This window comes from Macrosteles quadrilineatus, unplaced genomic scaffold (genome assembly GCF_028750875.1).
Source record: "Macrosteles quadrilineatus isolate MER2022 unplaced genomic scaffold, UCM_ALF_1.0 Scaffold_3__2_contigs__length_128488019, whole genome shotgun sequence".
Taxonomy (NCBI): domain Eukaryota; kingdom Metazoa; phylum Arthropoda; class Insecta; order Hemiptera; family Cicadellidae; genus Macrosteles; species Macrosteles quadrilineatus.
Genome location: NW_026542596.1, coordinates 125150874 through 125171651, shown reverse-complemented (window position 1 = coordinate 125171651; position 20778 = coordinate 125150874). Strand labels below are relative to the sequence as shown.

Sequence of the window (20778 nt, the reverse complement as noted above, 5' to 3'; positions counted from 1 at the left end):
TAGATTTCCGGGGGTAGATATCCGGGGGTAGATGTCCGGGGGTAGATATCCGGGGGTAAATGTCTGGGGGTAGATATCCGGGGGTAAATGTCCGGGGGTAGATTTCCGTGCTATGGCAAATCACTTTATAATCAAACAATTACATGTTGATTATTTAATATTATATTGGGGGTAAATTTCCAGTCGCGGGCAGTTTCTCGACCGTTTATAGGCCCCGCCCCTCGTGACGTCAAAATGACGTAGGCGTTTTTTCATGGGGGTAAATATCCGGGGGTAGAAATCCGCTACCCCAAATCCGTTTGCAGGTAATTGAGGAATTGCTGTATTGTGTTTAAAAACATGGTTATTTTAGAACATATAAAAATAATTCTTTGGAAAGCCAATTTTTACACTTGAAACCTCTTATATGCATCATCACACTTCATTTACTTCGAACTTACACTACCAAATGTTTGTAACAATGATGACCAGGCATCCTCTATAATTCTAAACGGCTTAAGATAACATTTTGGAAATTCAACATTTGTATTATGTGATGACTTTTCTAGCTTTTAAAAGAAATAGACGTTTGGTGTCATTTTTTAGACCAGCCTGTACATAACGGTGGTCTAAATCCTTTAAAAACCAGATTGACGAATGGGAAAAAACTATTTTCAAAGAATTTAAGAAGTCGTTTAAATTATTTTTGAGTGTTTTAAGACTTTTTCAACACACTGTATATGACTTGTTATATAAGCTGTGAATCTTTTGCTTGCATTTTCTTGCTGGTTAGTTATTAAATGTAATTAGTTCTTATATGGAAACCCATAATTTTAATGTTTTAATATTAAAATTACAGTTTATGTTCTTAACGAAAATTATTTGAGGAATCGTTATTTTAGAGGAAATTGTTGGTGCAGTTTCTTCAATCACTGTTCACGCAAACCTCACTCATATTAGGACCATAGAATTATTATCTAAGCATATTATGATATTAATTACTTATAAAAAAACCATTAACACCTGATCTGAACCCATTCAGAGTGTGGTAGTCCTGATCTAAACCTAAATTTACTGTGAACAGTAATATAGTCTAAAATGTGCATCAATAATGGAGATATCTTTCAATTTGGTTAAACCTCACAATCATCACATTACGCACAAACATTTATTTGAGGGCCGCATTTTTTCATTCATTACAGGTTACTATTTTATGTCGTTCAGTTTAAGCTTTTTAAATCTGTTAAAATTAGCTTTATTCCGTACTTAATTTATCAAATTGAAGTAAAAAAGAGTGAAAATATATAATAGGGGGTTTATTTATCAGTTAGGCATCCTCAGTATTAGATAAATGAACATTGTATTTTTATCAGTTGCATTCGAGTCTAAATTAAAATGGATAAATGTTGATATAGAAATGGGCAAATAAAAACAGCGTAAACGCAAGTATTTATTTAACATAGGATTATTTGTAAACATTAGCCTAAATTATGTTTAAGCTAAATATTTAAAGCTATTGAAAGACTTTACACAATACTACATTACTTACATTATTCGTATTTACGAGGGTTGCAATAAATGAGTGTTTTGTAATAAAACAAATAAACCTTATTACGACATTTTTGTGAACATTAAAAGGAACAAATCTTCAAATGTTTAAGTATTATTGAAATTTAAATAAGAGAAGCAAAATTTCCAAATTTAAAATTGTGTACAGTAAATGATTAATTATTCCTTTGTATATTAATATAAGTATTACTTTCGTTCTGAAACTAAATTTTCTACCTTTACGAAATTTCATGTTTAAAAATAGATTTCATTTGCAACTCTTTATACAGTTTAGTTTCACGTTAACTTCCACTTTCTATTGTGTTGGACTCAGTATTCCCGCTAGCTTCTGTTGTTGTGACAGCTGTGGATGAACTGTCTTCCGATGGAGAAGAGTCCTCAGAAGAAGTGCTTTCTCCAGTAGAGGATGACATCTCTTCTGTAGAAGATGGTGACACGTCCGAAGATGGCGATGACGATTCTTCCGAAGGTGTTGACGATGAACCTTCATCCGAGGATGAAGGTGAAGATGTTTCCGACGATGGCGATGACGATTCCTCTGAAGAAGGTGATTTTGCATCTGAGCTTTCTTCTGAAGAAGGTGATGACGTTTCCTCTAAAGAGGAGGTTTCTGTAGCTGGTGAAGCACCATCATCTGTACCTGACGATGAACTTTCTTTAGAGGACGAAGATGAACTCTCATCCGAAGACGGTGATGTACTCTCTTCCGAAGACGGTGATGTACTCTCCTCCGAAGACGGGGATGTACTCTCCTCCGTAGAGGGCTGATTTTCTTGAGAAGCAGGAGTTTCAGGAGTGGTAACTGAATCTGATGTCGAATCCTTGTCTTTGGAATCTGCCTCAACAGAGGCTGTAGTGGTTCCCTCAGAAGTCGACATTTTTTCTGAAGAACTCTCTGCATCAGGTTTTGAAGATTCGTAGGTTGAATCTTCATTAATTCGGTTTGAAATGGAGTCCGTTCCTGAGGCTGCAAAGTAATTTGAGTTAATTTGCAATTGAAACAAACAAATCAAACTAAAGATGTTTCCTAAAGTTATGGTACTTATTTTAAAAGCTTATAACATTCTAGAACAAGCTTTTTTTATTATTAATATTAATGTTGATATACTTTAAACGGACTAACTAAACAATTAATGGACTAACTGAACGACATCAAATGGTTGTTAATAAGTCACGATATTTGCAGAAGAACACGAATGAAGTAGACATTAAAGATCTTGTATATAGATCACAACTTAACATATTTAGGATGCTCAAAACTCTAATCCAATAAATTTTCAAATATGTGTATATCTTATATGTATGCAACTCAGAATCTTTGTAAAAAAGGTTTATGTGATCTGTTAACCGGCTATGTTAATCCCTGTTAACCCCTGTAGACCGATTACGTTGATCCCTTAGAGGTTAATCCTGACAAACTTTTCTTAATTATCAAACCAATGACTAAAGAAAGGGGACATCCTCAGAATAAGAATTTTGGAAAGATCGAAAGAAAGTGTTCTAGAATCTTGACCTTTAAAGGAAACTCAAGTATATTCAATTAAATTAGGAGTGACCAAGCTGGTTTACACAATAATAATTGATACCTTCAAGAAATTACGTAAAACATTTGATTCCAGAAAATTGACACATAACAATGTATTAATTTTCATGGGTCAAATTGGTGTAATATCAAATACCAAGACTATTTAACAACGCCCAAACAACAAAGAATATTACATTTTTAGGCTAAAATACATAGTCATAAAAATTAAACCAGCTAATAACTTTTAAGCTCAAAATGCAATGATTATTACATTTTCGGTATCGAATAAGACCATTTCATCTATATAGCGCCTCTTGTGGGACTTCTCGTATACTCAACTAACCAAACATAAGACAAAGGCCTAGCCCTGTTTGCAAACGTTTTTATAATTTGCTTAAGTTATTTAAATAAATTATAAACTGATTTTATTTTAAGTTAATTTATTTCTAGATTTCTACCTTTTCCTGTAAGTGGGGCTTTCTTAGGCAGCGATCCTTGAGGGGGTATCGCCGGGGCTACAAATGGTCCAACAGGACCTCCAGAGGATGCACTGGGTAAACTGGGCCCAGGAGGAGATCCTGCAAATCCTCCGTTAAGCCACCATGGCGCTCCTGTAGGACTCTGTCCTCCAGAAGGTGATGCGGGTCCCTGGAGAGGAGGACCAGGATACGGACCCTGAGGTACCGCAGGAGGGTAAGGACCTTTCGGAGAACCATTCACACTTGACCCATCTCTAAACGCGTTTCTATAATACCAGTCGTAGTATCTTTTAAAAAACTCATTATATCTGTTGAATGATTCGGCCCTGTAGTAATCCAAGTTACCGAGATGTGTTTCGACTGGCGCAGCTTGAAAATTGTTGTAAAACTGAGCACTTCCTCCCGGCAAGGCTTCCAAAGGACGGTATTTCGTTGCTGCAGGTGTTAGCTTTGTATGATCAGCGGCTACAATTCTGGAGCCGGGTGTTCCGCCCCAATATTCGGTTTTCGTCAGGGAATGCGGATGTTGGTAGTTTTTCTCTGGCGATCGATGGTATTGTTGAACGTAGAAGTTGGAGCCCCATTGCTTTACGGATGTATAAGTGGGGTTACTTTGTTGAGGAGAGAATCCCAAGTTAGTCCCAATCGTTGGCACTCCGTAAACTGCGTGAGGGGTTCCTGAAACAAGCATTCTACCATAAACATAATATTGAATACTCTTTGATATCAGTAAATTTGTATACAGCGTGTAAATTAAGTCTTGAAACAAATCTGTATTTTTTAAACCGAAATAGATAGAAATATTCTGTTTGTGGCGTTGATTGTTAACAAAGGTTCCGTAATTTGTTACATCAAACATATTTGTTTACAACGCTAACAGGGTATGGGGTGACTCATTTTTTTCAAATAGCAACCCCTATTGAGTGACACCTCATGTTGAAGGATTTGTCAAAAGAACACAATGACGCAAAACCGAGGTGGATATCTCATCCCTAGCCTAAATGGTGGGTATCCCAACATTTGATTTATGTGAAAAAGCACCCATTTTGGAATACCCACCATTTCTAGGGGTGAGATATTCACCTCGGATTTGCGTCATTGTGCTTCTTTTGACAAATCCTTCAAAATGAGGGGTCACTCAATAGGGGTTGCTATTTAAAAAAAATAAGTCACCCTGTTAGGGGTGTGAACAGTATTTTTGATGTATAAAATTGCGGAAAGTTTGTTAACAATTATTGCCACAAACAGAATATTTCTATCTATTTCGGTTTAAAAAATACAGATTTGTTTTAAGACTTAATTTACTCACTGTATAATTTACAAATTGCAGTATGTCATTTTAACAGTTGTTTAACTGTTGCCAACACATATAAGAGAATTAACAAAATAGTTGACTGGCAACATATAATTACCTCATACAGAATTATCGCCTGATGTCCAATCGTGTCAACTAATTATTTCATGCTTTTGCTCCACATGATACAAAGGGAAAGTGTCAAAGAAGAAGATCTTTTAAAGTTTTAACTTTCATTATGGATGCGATACTTCCTGGTGTGGATTAACATCTGCAATAGTGAGTACTACGACTATCCCAAACTATCCTAATCAGACCAATTCGTTAATACCAAGGCAAATATGTGGTTCGGATTCCAATATAAGCGGTAGGTCCCTTAGTTGCTATTGTATGGGCATTGTATTAACAGCTGTGTCTAGGGAATATGTCGGCCTTAGTCACTATTAAGACTACAAGATTGCACCACTCATCCTACACTCATCCTTAACTCATATTTGGGTTGAATTAAAATACGCACATAGTGGTGTCGCCATATTAAAAAATTGATAATTGATACTGGGTCTGTTCTAGTATTCGTGATAAATTGTAGCCAGTATGAGGATGGACATGGACGTACAACGTTCAATAAGGTTACTAACAAAGAGAGCTGGTTAATATCAATTAATCATTTCTGTTGATTTAACCAAGATTAACTGAAAATACAGTAGCAGCTTATAAGCCTCATAAACCAACAAATAATCATAAAGTAAGGGATACAATGGATGACTATTCGGTATCTATAAGGCAATGGTTTTAGTCAGTAATATTTCCTGTCTTTAAACTTTTGATATTGCAAAGTAAACAGATAATACTTATCATTTTTTACAACATTAAGAAATATATTTGAACTTAATATCTAAATCACATTCGTTTGGGAACTTAATAGAACCCATCTTTTAGAAATGCTTAGGTAAATTCACCTACTAAGTGCTAATGAAATCTAAAGCCAACATCATTATGTTAATAACCTATAATATTAAACCTACTAATTTTATTACAAAGCTATAACTGTGATGTTAATTTCCACAACATAGATTTAAACGCCAGTAAATCCACCTATCCACCAATAATGTTTAAATCGTAGTAGAGTGGGATTGTTATTGTCATTAAAGAGGATGCACTAATGTTGTTTACTAATGTGTCTTGAGATACCTAATCCAAGCGATTTGATACACCACATCAAATATGTGGTGGAGTTTTAAACCTGACAGAAACAAATATTGCCTTAAAATGTACATTTTAATAAACATTTTCATAGTTAGTTTAGTATGTCGTATGCATCTTCAAACAACTATACTGTAGTCTGAAAATAAGCCACCTTAAAAACTCATGATAATATGGTACGTGTAAACTTGTTTAAGCTGTCGTTGTTTGACAAGTAGACCAATAATAGTATACCATTTCATTACTAGGACCGAAAGTAGCATTTTCCGACGCGCGCTCAAGTTTCATGTGTCCATGTGTGAGGCAAAGCCGAACATGTGAGAGTTATCTTCACGTACGAGGCGAAGCCGAGGATACTTTTCATCACGACACAAAAATACACACATACAGAATAACATATCTCAGTAGTAGTAATAGCTATTTACATTACAAGTGTAGTAAGAGCGTTTTTACATCACGAAGGTGAATGTTGTGCAACGAGCGGAAGCTAGTTGCATAATTCACCTCAACGAGTAACGTACAAGATTTTACCTGACCCGACAATATACATGGGTTTACGTGTACAAAATTTTTCATTATCCATTTCACTCATCGTCTAACAGTAACGTTCTTTTACAAACAAAAGCTAGGTTAGGAAAATACTTTAAAGCATAACAATAACATTCAAGCGCACAGCTGATTTCTAGCGTTGAACGTCGATGCCTCCATAGAGGTATATTTTCTTAAGTTAAGAACTCAATGTTAATTAAATGGGTTTCATTACATCACCGAGTGAGTTTTTTTCAACTTTACATCTTTCGAGAAGTAAGGAAGTTGTATACATCACGCTTGGGATAGGGAAGTTTAACATGGCGGGTTAGGTAAAATAGTTTTAGACCACTCTTTATCATTGAAAATATACTTCACAACGTACATGGTTTCATAATTGTAGATTTTTAGATAAATATAATACTTCATCACTTACTTGAATTGACTTAACATTTTGTAATTTTTACCAGTCTCTAAACTTTCTGTACCCCTCTTCTTATCTTTCTCGTTATTTAGTTTGTTAGGTGATTATACCTCTGAAGCTGTTTTCATCAAATCATCAGTAATGTTAAACATACTTTCAGCTGATTTAATCATTAAAATACCCCCGCCGCAGCAAACCTGCAGACTAAGCGAATTTCAACTTGTCTGATTACATATTTACTAAAATACTTCCATAAATAAGACATATTTATTCCCAATTTAAATAACATTAGATAGGCTATAACGAGTGCTTAGGTTTGCTGCTACGGGGAAGGTAAACAGTGTTTTATGACCAAACGTCAATAGTATAGGATGAAATAAATAAGTTTGCCAAATTTGATCAACATATATCCATAAACAAGTAAACTACAACAGTTTTCATTTTCTCCATAAGAATAACATGGGAATTTTAAATTTGCATTTTTTTGAATTTTCTCCGTGACCGTTAGGCATACAACAATGCTTCAATATACTAAATTATTTCTTTTTTTAAGCTCTACAAAATGGTTGGGAAAGAAATTCTAAAATTTTATGTTTTTAGGGTCAAAAAAGGTTAAAACCCATTTTTACCCCATAAAACCCCCCATTAACCCCTGTTCCCATGGTCCGATTATGCTGGATCGCGAACTCGTTCGAATAAATGTAGGTTTACACATTTGTACCAAATTTCATCAAAATCGGATCATTTTTGCTCGAGTTATCGCGCTAACGGACACACACACACATATATATATATATATATATAAATATATATATATATATATGAATTTGAACGGATGGTGTTTTTGGCCTCTAGGGACCTCAAAACGAAAAAAAAATCGGTCCCGCGTCCAGGTCTTACCATGAGTACTACGGTAATAGCTTATTCCCTATATGGGAAATTCGCTAACAAACCAACAAAAACCAACGACAAAACACTACCACGCATAGTGGATAAATGGAGAACTAATCGAGGAAAGAATCGGCTGATCGTTTTTCCCTAGCTCTAATAGAGCTTGGGAAACTACTACTTTCTTTCATATCAGGTGTTATCGAAAATAGTTACTTTCGGTAAGGAATGATGAAAAGATTTTATTCTAAACGAAATTGGTGAGTAACTTGATCAAAGAGGGATGGATTGTTTTATTTTTACAAACCTTGTACAATTTACAATTTATGATTGTAGACTATTAACATGTATGATAATTGTATTTTAAGAATTGTATGTTTGTATGTTGGCACCTTTCAATTCTGTGGTCACTGGTTGGCACAGAAAAGTTATTCACTTTGTAGAGAAATATATTAAGGTATTCTGGACCTACTACTAATAACTAAAATATGTAGTAGATTAAAATTTAGCAAGCCTGCATACTATGTGCGATTCACCTGATTTTCAAAAAAATATCTCCACAAAAAAGACATATTTATTACTTCTTTAAATGGCATTTGTTTAACTAGTACTTAGGTTTACTGCTACAGGGAAGGCGATAAAATGTGTTTTTCTTTTGTAAAATGTTAATAGCTTAGTATAAAATAAATATTTTTCTCAAATTAGATCAAAATATTTTTAATTTACAGTTTTACTTAATTTCTTAACTATTAAAAGCATAATACTTGAATAAGCTATTTGTTTTGGAAATATACAAAATGACTTGGATAAGCTTGTCTGTGCGGATATATATGAATTTGAACGGGCATGTTTGGCCTCTGAAAGACCTCAAAACCAAAAGTGTATAATAATGAGTATTTATTATTATACAATTCTAACTAAAATAAATTACTTAAAATGGGTTTATAAGTAAGGGATAACTGGTGTTAAGATATAGTGTATAAAATAATATCTCTGGCCGTTTGGGTTACCTCCATATTATTGTTTGTTGGCTAAAACAATCAGCTGTTTTTTAGCTAACCAATAAGCGCAAATACTAAAATACACAGGAACACTATTCTACTCCTATAGGCCTACTCTTATATGAGCAAACTTGCTTGCTTGCACAAAGATATCGAAAATGACTTCGATGGTTTCTTCAAATGTTGTCAATAATTTATTTCTGACCAACGCTGATCTGATCTTAAAAAGTGTTTAATGCAGTTTTAAATGCTGACATAAAATCCAATAAGGTAAAAAAGTTGAAAGTCAAAATCTTTTAACAATGGCTTTATGGGTTGCCAAGTAACTATGATGGTTGAACAAAATTACAAGGAAAAAGTAACCAAAATACGTTTAACATGTGTTTATAACTACAAAATAAAATTACAAAATACAGCACAAAGGGAAAACATCACTTGAGCAAAGATTACACTGAAGATTAATCGATATAGGTGAAAATAGTTTTTACTTGGCTCTCTCCTACCAACACTTAATCCCCGAAGTACTGAGGCAATTTTTAGCAAACTTTAGTTAAACAGTGAAAAATAGTCAAATTTAGTTGTAAATAAAACGTGAGTTCCCTTTACATTGCTTTTACAATGGAAATAAACTATAAAGAGCCATGGCTTGGTCCCCCTTGTACTGTATACCAATGCTACAATCCTCACAGTTTTTCAAAAACATCTCTAATATCTTTTCTGATTAGATAAACAGTGGGAATCACAAATAGACTGGCATGAATTAGTTCTGTAAAGCAGATATGACGTGCTACAGTACGAACATCTGATGAAAGGAAGCTGTACTCACCAGCGTCGACGTACCGGAAGGTAAGGATGAGAATCAGCAACATCACTTGAACGTAGGCGGGAGATGATCAGAGGGACATCGGTGGAAATGTTGATGTCGTTAGGTAAACTCACAAACAAGCTGTGGGCCTTTCTCTCTCCACTGACCGCGGGAAATAAATAAACTGTACAAGACTTGCGCAATGAAACTGAATCCCCTTAGGTTCTAAGTCCGCGTTATCAGTAACAATTAGCCACCTGCTTTAGGAAGACCAAAGCTTAAAGCTTTTTAGTAGTCTAAATCATATGACTTGGAATTAATAAAAAGTGATTGTCAAAAGTTTGCTGGAAAACAGATCTGTTTTGTAAAGTCATTTGTTAATCTATACATCAACGTCTGAAGTTTAAAGTTTCCAAATTAGCTTAAGAGTATTTTTACATCTAGAGACTTTTGTATCTTAACGTTACTTTCTGGAGACTCCCACGAAATTTATAGCTTGTAATCTATGTAAATACGAATTATAATTTTCATTTTAAGTTATCTATAAATAGGCCATCCTTGTTTGCCAGCTCGACTAAAAAAGTGTAGAAGTTTTTCGAAACAAGTACAGAATCTATTTGTCGGTTATAATTTGTGTTTTGTACTCACTTTTAGGATATGATGTATTACACACGAATTACTGAACAACTATCATGTTCAAGGTTGTTTTCAACACAAATAATATCATAAAAGGTAAACCACTAACTTTGTACATTATCCACTATCATTCATTACATTAACTATTAAGTTAATGTAATGTATGATAGGTTATTCATAGACATGGGGAAATGACGTCAAGGCACCGCAAGAGAGTAAACCACAAAATACCCGTTTGTGAGACTCAGAAACACCCTCGCCTCGGGCTGATATTCACTTAGGGTTGACCTTTTACAATATATTTTTGGATTTTACCAACAAAATAACCAATTGTTATTTCTTGTACGATTTACACGTACTCCTGTCAAGAAATTGTGTAAGGCGGGTTTCACATATAATGTCTATACTCATTACGAATATAACATATTTTTACTCCCCTCCCCCATGGTTATTAAGGTTCAAATAGTGTAAAATTGAACGAAATAAAAAATGGATAGGTTTTCAATATTTATTGAAAATGTATTACATCTTTCGTTCCCACACATACAGTTCATGAAAATCATATTCACTTTGTGTATAGCAATTGTTCATTTTTTTTTTAAATTTTCATTGAAGTTAGGAAAACGTAAACATAAACAATTAATTTTTGTACGAATAATTTTTTGGCTAGTCATTTACATTCTCTTAATCCACGTGTGAAAAAAAGTGCTTTTCAAGAGGAGAAAAAGGTTTCTCCATGACGATGTGTCTGTCCATACTTGAAGGTCTGGTTTGAAGTACAGTCAAACTTGATTGTTATCCAGGGGGGTGAAAGAAATCACCCGGCTGGTAGTTGGGAGGCTTGTGAGGTATCAATTGTGGGTAAAGATCACTCTCTGATCCAGTATTTGTGAAGGTTTGCGAATCAGGATCAGCTGGTGGTCCTTCCCCAGCGTCTGTCCCAGACTGATAGTCGCTGCCCCCGTGGTATCCCGTGTAGTTAGTCGCTCCGATGCTGTCTGAGTCTGCAACCAGGCCAACAGCTTTAAAATTACCTTTCTATGCTAATTTACAATGATATATTTGGATATATTTACTGTAAATGTGAACAGTTTGTGCTATCAGCATAATAAAACAAGGTCAATATCCTTTGGTTGTTATAAATAGTAGTTGTTTGCAAATTTTAGGACTCACGTGATATAAAGTACGGTCAAAATTAGTTTTAAAATAGTTATATTGATATATTCCGTTTTACATTCATAAATTTCAATGCGTATTTGCTATTTAAACTTGTTCATAAGTATCGAAAACTCATGGAACGGTATATCCAATTAATCACATTTTAGATAATCTCGAACCGAGGAACTTTAAGGGTAATTTGAAAGCTAATAAATCTAGAGAGAATAAATGTTTTTTACACTACGTACCTCCAGGAAAAGCTATAGCAGGAGGGTCAGCGCCAGAATATCCATTGTTTGAAACACTAGAACCACTTTGTGCACCTGGAGATAAACCCACTGGGGAAATTGAAGAAGCGAACGCTGTACCAAAGAATCCTCCGTACAGCCACCACGGAGCGTGAATGGCTATCACCACACTGGGATTTCGAGGAGGTCCTGACGTACTGATGGAACTATAGTAGGATTCAGTCCCATTTCCGTATCCTATAGAGGTCCAGCTTGAAGTCATTGAATTCAACCCGTTGCAACCTCCTCCATTACCACTTGACGAATCAACACTCGTTTGTCCTGAAGCTGTGCCTGTACTCGTGGAACCCTGATTACCAGAGTAGCCACCGTAGTTACCCAAATACCCACCACTAATACTTGAGCTACCACCTCCAGAGCCTGAGTTAACGGAGCTACCTGAATAACTTGAGCTACTACCAACACTTCCTGAACCACTATAACTTCCTGTATTACCACCAGAACTACTTGAGCCACCACTGAATCCCCCTGAACCACCAAAATTCCCTGAGCTACCTGAACTACCACTAACACTTCCTGAACCACTATAACTGCCTGTATTACCACCAGAGCTACTAGAGCCACCACTGAATCCCCCTGAACCACCAAAAGTCCCTGAACTACCACTAAGACTTCCCGAACCACCAGTACTACCACCAACACTTCCTGAACCACTATAACTTTCTGTATTACCACCAGAACTACTTGAGCCACCACTGAATCCCCCTGAACCACCAAAATTCCCTGAGCTACCTGAACTACCACCAAGACTTCCCGAACTACCTGGACTACCACCAACATTTCCTGAACCGCTATAACTTCCTGTATTACCACCAGAACTACTTGAGCCACCATTGAAGCCTCCTGAACCGCCAAAAGTTCCTGAGCTACCTGAACTACCACCAAGACTTCCCGAGCTACCTGGACTACCACCGACATTTCCTGAGCCACTATAACCTCCTGTATTACCACCAGAACTACTTGGGCCACCATTGAAGCCCCCTGAACCACCATAACCTCCTGTGTTGCCACCAGAACTACTAACACCACCGTTGAATCCTCCTGCACTGCCAAAGCCACCTGAGTTGTTTCCAAGGTTAGCCGAATTATTCGATCCTTCTGCGTTGTTATTCGATACGCCTACGTTATTATTCGTGTTCGTATTCGAATTCGAATTGCTTCCAAAATTACCAAAGCTACCTGAATAACTACTAGAACCACTTGTGGTACCAGACGAAGTTGAAGATCCTGGTTTATATTCTATCCATGGTCCGGTATGGGAACCGGTTGATGAACTTCCGACAGAAGATCCAGATTGTGTTTGAAAACCGGAAGAATATCCAGATCCTAGTTCTGCCTCATTTCCAGAAGACGAGCTACCCGAGGATACAGACGAGCTACTGCTAGTGGCAGCCGAGCCGGATACAGCTGATGCAAATACACCGTTGAGCCACCAAGGAGCACCACCACTTCCAGTCGAAGAGGATCCTTGCGAATATCCGGTCGTACTTGGAGGAGCTTCCGTTGAAGAAGTTTGTGGTCTGTACTCGTAGTTTCCTCCCGAGGTCGATGCTGAAGACTCACTTCCAACGCTGGGCGGAGTGGTGGGTCTGTAATAATAGCTTCCATTATAATAGCCAGCCCAACCTGAAGGCCTGTTTTCACATCCTGGTCTATTGTAGTTGCCTGAGTAACAACCAGTTGTGGTGTTGTTTGCTCCCACATTGCTGCTTGATGTAGGAGCTGGTCGGTTATGATAGTAGTAGTATGGGTAGTTATACCCTGAAGTACCATTCGGACTGTACCAGTATGAGTAGTATCCGGTCGGCTTGGATGATGTTTGTGCTGGGGTTGAAGACGTTCCTGAAGTGCCAGCCGCTCCTGAAGATCCTGTATAATATCCACTCGAGCCTCCAGCGTTGGAAGGTGCTGATTGGTTCCCGTAGTATCCGTAATATCCTCCTGAGTTCGCTGAAGCGTTTGCAGATGCTGTTTCTCCTGATCCTCCTGATGATGATGACTGAGCACTAGCCCCTGAGGCTGATGACCCCGAGCTGTAGGTCATTCCTCCTGCGGTCGCTGAGGCTTGAGCAGTGGAGATGGAGCCCGGGGAAGGTTTGCCATAGCCTCCGGCCCAGCTGGAAGCCCCTCCGTAGCTGTAGGCCCCTGATGGTGACGTGTGGTTGGCTGTTCCGACTCCAATCACTTGCGCTTGAGATGGAGGCCGCCATTCTCGGGAAAAGCCCGGATCTGGAATCAGTTAAAAGCATCTAAACTTTTGGGCCAATTAATTTTTAGATGCTATATTTCTTAAACAATATAATTCTGACAACCATATATACAAATCACAAACGATCACGCTGTCAAAAAAGATATTAATTGATATTATAAGGCCTTACCTTAGAAATCCTGTTTTTTGCAAAAAAAAAAAAAAACTGTTAAAAAACAGGATTGCTAAGGTAAGGCCTTATAATATCAATTAATATATAAGCAATCCAGAGGCTAAAATGATTGAAAAAGATATATAAAACAATATCTTAACAGAAATATATGTTAAACTGCATTTCAATCCTTTATGTACGGAAAAATATTTTCATATAAAAACATTTTGCTTGACACTATGATTTTCGTACGATGGTCATGCATTTAGTAATTTCTAGTTATAAACGAAACTACTAAATCAGCTTTCAAAAAGTTAGGAACAACTAGAATGGTTTTTACCCAGTAAGTTTCCATTGCTGAATGGAAAACTTCTAATTAATTTCCCAGTTTTACACACCTGTAAGTCGAGGCCGTCTATAGTTTTAAACTTAAAAATGCAAATCTACCTCAATATCCTTATAGATGTAGTCTTAATAACTTTTTAAAATTAAAGTTTCTTTGGAAATAATTTAAATAACGTAAAATACATAGGGCATTATTTAGGGGATGGTAGAACATCAACAGGTTTTAGAGTATGTTGTATGTCTATGAATGATAATTCAACGCCAATCCATTCTATTTATCTATCCACAAAGTATCAGGCTATATCATCACACATACAACATGACCAAAATGTTTTCACGTGTAATACAGACTGCTGTACAACCATTACACAAATTACCAAACACTCTTGACTATTGAACTGTGATGCAGAAAGGAAAATATCCTTTGCAAATATATATAACCCTGTTAAATATCATGTGACATATAATTAGATTCTTAATGAAAAGATATAGTTACATTAAAGTGCAAAAACATTAATAGTTTGTACACGTATGGAAAAAAACCAATGGCTATAACGAATGCATGGACGCGTAACCAAATTAACCTAGTTGATCAAATTGACCTAGTGTTGTTCTTTAAACAATGACTCGTTGTACTAAAAAATGGTTTTATAATTAAATAAGTTTACAATAAAACTATTTACCAGCTAAAACATGAGGAATGAAGAGCAGCAGCAACAGCATCGCAAGGTCACTGAAACTGAACCCGCTGGCAACATTCGGTGGTCTTCAGGGAAAATCAGAGACTATTAAGATAAACATTCACATTTAGGTTCACTGACTTACTCACTGACTAACACTGCTTACTTATTACACTTAAGTATATACTTATGAGTGTGTAAGCTATGTATAAATGCAACTAAACAAACTGTACATTTAACGAAAAAACTTCCATAAAGGTATGTTCTATGATGAAATTAGCTACAATAACAAGGTTATTGTTAGCACACCGTGAAAACCCCATGTTGTGTGGGTGGAGATTGAACCTGATTAACTTATATAATTGGTATGAAATAAACTTTAGTAGAAAATATTTTCCATGGAATCCTTCAATAATTGCTTTCCTTGTTTTAAAATTCTTAGAAAGCTTGCCTTCAAGCGTTTCAATAAATCTTTCTCTGTTTTCCTCCCGAAACAGTATTATCATTATGTGATATTTGTATGTAAAATGTATCTTGTTTATGTTATTTTTAAAATATATAAGAAATATTTGCTATAGATAAGTTTGTTATGCCATTCATCCACAGTATTTATAAAAGTTATTCATCTCATCTACCGAACACAGGGTGATTTTTTAAGGCATACACTAACTCATAGGGTGGATACCAGCTTCCAGGTGTCAAGCTATTTTGGGTTGCATTTAAAGTGGTTTGAGGTCTATGTTTTGTGCTAATCTAACTATCACATATTCATAATTTATGGCACTGATACTAACATAGCGAAGGTTTAGGATAGAAGAAATGCTAGATGAGTGAAAATGAAGAATTTTTAGCTTAGTTACGTATATTTACGACCCTAATCTAATCAACTGGGAACAAAGTGTTCTACCGAACAATTACAATATCAAAAATCAAGCCTAATGATTTATACTACCATTCTCCTCGCAGAATTTTATTTGTCAGTGCTACAGCTTGGGTTATCACAGAGAAACGAATGACTCAACTAAAGAAAACATGAAACGAGCAAACTGCGAATAAAGTGTTAAAAGAAAAAGACCGAATTGATCCTTGACAAGGGTCATCGCATTGATGTAAGATATCATTGATGGATTAGGGAAGAAAAACAATATATTTTAGTCATTGTCTTGATTGGTTTTTAACGATGTTGGCCGAAACGATCAGGCGATTAGAAAAAAACTGAAAGGCTAAATCACTCGCGAAAACCACCATTCATTTATTCATTAATTATTAAGTGAATTTCCCTATAGAGAAGTAGTTATTACCACTTCTTCATTTTTATAGCCCTAGAGGTCAAAAGCACTATTCTATCACGTCTATGATACGTCCGTGAATGCGATAACTAGAGTAATTTTTGTCCGATTATGATGAATATCTTTCTGTAAGATGTAGGAGGAGATAAGCTTGAATGAGTTCGCGAACCAACATGATCAGACCACGGGAACGGGGTTTTATGGGGTAACAATTGGTTTTCTCGTTTTTGACACTCAAACCCTCAACATAGAATTTCGCAATATAAACCATTTTACAGAGCTTTAAAAAAACTAATGATTTAGTATAACGCTGTCTTTTACCATTATTTGTTGCGCAGAAATAAAAAAAATTAAATTTAAAATAATTCAAATGTAATAACATCTCATATTATTCAGATTGGGAGATTGGTAAACAGTTGTAGTTTGCTTGATTAAGGATAGATTTTGATCAAACTTAGCCAAATTTATTGAATTTATACTAAGCTACTAATTTACTAAAACACACTTTATTACCCTCCCTGTAACAGGAAACCGCTAATGTTATTTACGTTTATATAATTGATCTAATAATGCAAATGCAGATTCTTATATTTTGCAGGTTTGCTGCGGTGAGAGTATATAATACAAGGTGTTTCAGAATTCGTGCCGGATATTTTAGGGTAATATTACCAGGTAAGAAAAATATCAAAATATCATAAGTCCTTAGTTACTCACAAAGCGTCCATTTTGTTTTTTCACTTATTAATTATTTTCAAAAGTGGTAAAAGATACGAAATTGAAACTTTGCACAAACATCTTACTGTCTTTAAAATTCAAACAAAACACGCAAACTTTTTATATCAGTTGTGGTGAAAGTCAACGTACTTGTTTCCAAACTAATCAGCTGATTTTATTGTTGTCTGAATTTGTTATTGTTTATTCAATGTAGTCAGTTCCTCTAACTTTTTAAACTCACTTTTTAAATGTTACACACTCAGTGTAAAAGTTAATAGGAACTGACTACATTGAATAAACAATAACATCTTCAGACAACAATAAAATCAGCTGATTAGTTTGTAAACAAGTACGTTGACTTTCACCCCAACTGATATAATAAAATTGGGTGTTTTGTGTGAATTTTAAATTCAGTAAAAAGGTGTGCAATTTTAAAGCCATCCTAACAATAGATAATTGAAAAAATACATTTTTTGGGGTTATGATTTATTTTATTATTGTTTGAAATAATCTAAAATCGCTTAAAAACAACTTGCAAGGCGGACGGAGACTGATGCATTGTTGTGGCAGACTTCAGCTGCATGCCTCGACATGCACTACAACTAACCTCCAGCGGTCACGTATTACTAAAGCTGCCATAATATTCCGTTAATATTCGTCTAATCTTAAAAAATAAGGTGTCAATCAATTTGTAATTAAATTGTCTTGAAAAAGTTAAATCGTAAAAATTTGGTAAAATCAACGGTTTTTGAGTTATTTAAGAAACAAAATTTTAAATGGCTGCATTTTGTGTTATGTATTTTAAAAATTGTCATAATTTTGTTGGAGATTTGTCAAGTTGTCATAAATTGTTGTGCAAAGTTTCAATTTCGTATCTTATACCACTTTTTAGAAAACAATTAATAAGTGAAAAACAAAATGGTGGCTGTATGAGTACCTAACGAAAAACTTCCGGACAATTTAAATATGATATTTGGATATGGTTCTTACCCAGGAATAATACCCTAAAATATCCGACCGAATTCTGAAACATTTTGTATATTTGTATCCAGAATTGTAAGGCGTAAGGTGTTGTTTAGTACTAGAAATCTTTACACTGATCTTCGTTGTTAGTACATCATAGGATTGTCCCTGAAAAATAGTAAAAGACAGTGAAATTGTTTGATTGTTTCAATCAATCATCACACTATAGATGTTGTTTGTAGTGTTTCATCAGCTAGATTTTGTAACGGGTTCAAAATTTCGCGAATAGATCATAGGTTAATATCATACCTAATTTGAGATTTTACCTAAACAGTAATGTTACCTTAAATAACAACAACAAGTACATTCACCTTAAACTAATATGAGCATCTCGACATTCAGCCAAAGGCATTTACCTCACAATGTTCTAATAATTGTATTTACGTACTCTTTGTAATCTACTCTTAGTCCTATACTCTAAAACGAGCAAAGTCTGTTTGTCTATCTGTCTGTCTCTCTGTCTGTAATATATATCTCGAAATCCAGCGGAAGGATTTTGACAACATTTTGGAATTAGGGACTTACAGCCTTAAAAACATGATTGACGACAGCCACTACCTCAGGAAAATTCTTATTTCGCTACACTACTCATTTGAAAATTTAAAAATTTTACATTGGCCTTATAGGTTGCCAAATAATTATGTTGGTTGAACAATATAACAGGTAAAAAGTAAACAAAAAACTCTTAACATGTGTTTATAACAAGCCATCCACAGTATACTAGCAAATTACAAAATACAGTACAAAGTGATAAACATTTATTGAGATTATACTGAAGATTACTCGATATAAGGAAAAAAAAAGATCAAGTCAGTGTTGATGGAATGATGAGTGTTTACGTGTTGGTGCCGTTTGAGTGCACTGGCGTCAACTCAATGTTTCACTCTTATTTAAGGGTAGATTTTTCAATTCGATTCTTCAAACTAATAAATATATTTTTGAACTTAAATAATAAAAGCCAAAATTAGTTGAAAATAAAACACGAGTTTCCTTTGCTTTTACAGTCGAAATAAACTATACCAAACCATGACTCCTTCATCTGGTACTTTTTTATAATTAGGAAAAGCGAAGTGTACTATTAATTTTAGCTATGCCTTTCGCCAAGGATGGTATATACCTATAGATGTGGAATACCCGGGTATAAATAGCTGTGGTTAAATACCCATTTCCCATAAATGCCCTGCTCACAAGTTTTAATTTAGGATTTTCTCATTAAATATTACTGTGATGTGTTTATTATGTAAATTTTAGTTTATTTGTTCAAATTATTAGAAATGTAAAACATGTAATGCATATTACGTGGACATTTACTATTACATTTAGATATTTTAGGAAGGTAACCAAAATCCTAAAATGCATATAGTGAACTAACAGATGTATTCGTATAGGCTGATTTATATGGTATATTGAATAAGCTTATTTTTAACAAACACTGTTTGATGTTTGCATTGGAACCTCCTTAATTGAAACTAGTTCAGAGTCGCATATTGCAATAGGCCTGTTTTATTGTCACCGCTGTCTAGCAACTATTTATTATTATTGTTGCTGATTCTTCTGAATATTTCTTCTCATAACCTTAAAGTTGTAGTTTGTTGAAGGTTAGTGTGTGTGTATTGGGTATTTTTGTATAATGTGGTGAAAAACACATTATTTTAATACTTAAATACTTTTTATTTAAATGGCAACCATACAAAGTAGATATTTTAAGCCAAATATGAATGGAGATGAGTGTAAGATGAGTGGCGCGATCTTGTAGCCTTGTTAATTTTATTTTACAGCACTAAGGCAAACATATTCCTTAGATACAGCTGTTAATTAATAGCCCATACAGCTAATGGCAACTAAGGGACCTACAGTTTATAGTGGATACCGAAACACATTTTTGCCTTGGTACTGACGAATTGGTCAGGATAGTACTGCGGATAGTCGTAGTACTCACTAGTGCGGACGTTAATCCACACCAGGGAGTACCGCATCCACAGCGCATGCCTATACATATTCACAGTATTTAATAGCGTTCGTACCACGTGCCGAAATGGTCTTGCCGGCCCAAAATTGAATTGGTTTGGATTAAGTGTCTGGAATTGTGAAATCAAGCATTTGACAGTTCAACGCAAAGGTAAATATTGTGGTTCTCTCATTCTGCCATGGAGACTAATCAATATTTACTTTTAAAATCCTCACCTCAGAGGTTTGGACGTCCACAGGGCGTAGCCCGAGGGGAACTCAGGGCGGTGAATAGGCCTATGTAATTTCTACAAGCCTTGAACACGAGGAGAACTTGTATTTAAAAACTCTCAATCCAAAAGATATAGTTGAATTAATTAAATTTAAACTCTTATGAATCATAATTTTTTAGTTTTTTAATGGTTTCTATCAATTGTCAATGATTTTAAGACACCAGACCAAAAAAGAAAATGAACCCCCTTTTCTATTTTTAAGGATTTTAATTTAATTTACTAAAGGACAATGACAGTGTATGCTTTCTTCTCTACAGGAAAAGAAGTGCTTAAAGATAACCCAAGACGTTGAAGTGGATTTGCGGAAATGTGCGGGTGTTGTTTGCTAGT

The 20778-nt window shown here is 35.2% G+C and overlaps 1 protein-coding gene across 1 annotated transcript; it reads right to left on the bottom strand.

Annotated features, from left to right (window-relative positions):
* Window positions 1-1829: 1829 nt before the first annotated feature.
* Window positions 1830-15225, bottom strand: LOC128989531 (uncharacterized transmembrane protein DDB_G0289901-like). Its single transcript, XM_054411428.1, has 5 exons — window positions 15186-15225; window positions 11738-14026; window positions 11153-11335; window positions 3532-4230; window positions 1830-2515 (listed from the first exon to the last, which is right to left on the bottom strand). The coding sequence occupies exons 1-5, from the start codon at window positions 15223-15225 to the stop codon at window positions 1830-1832; spliced, it is 3897 nt and encodes a 1298-aa protein (XP_054267403.1).
* Window positions 15226-20778: the final 5553 nt, after the last annotated feature.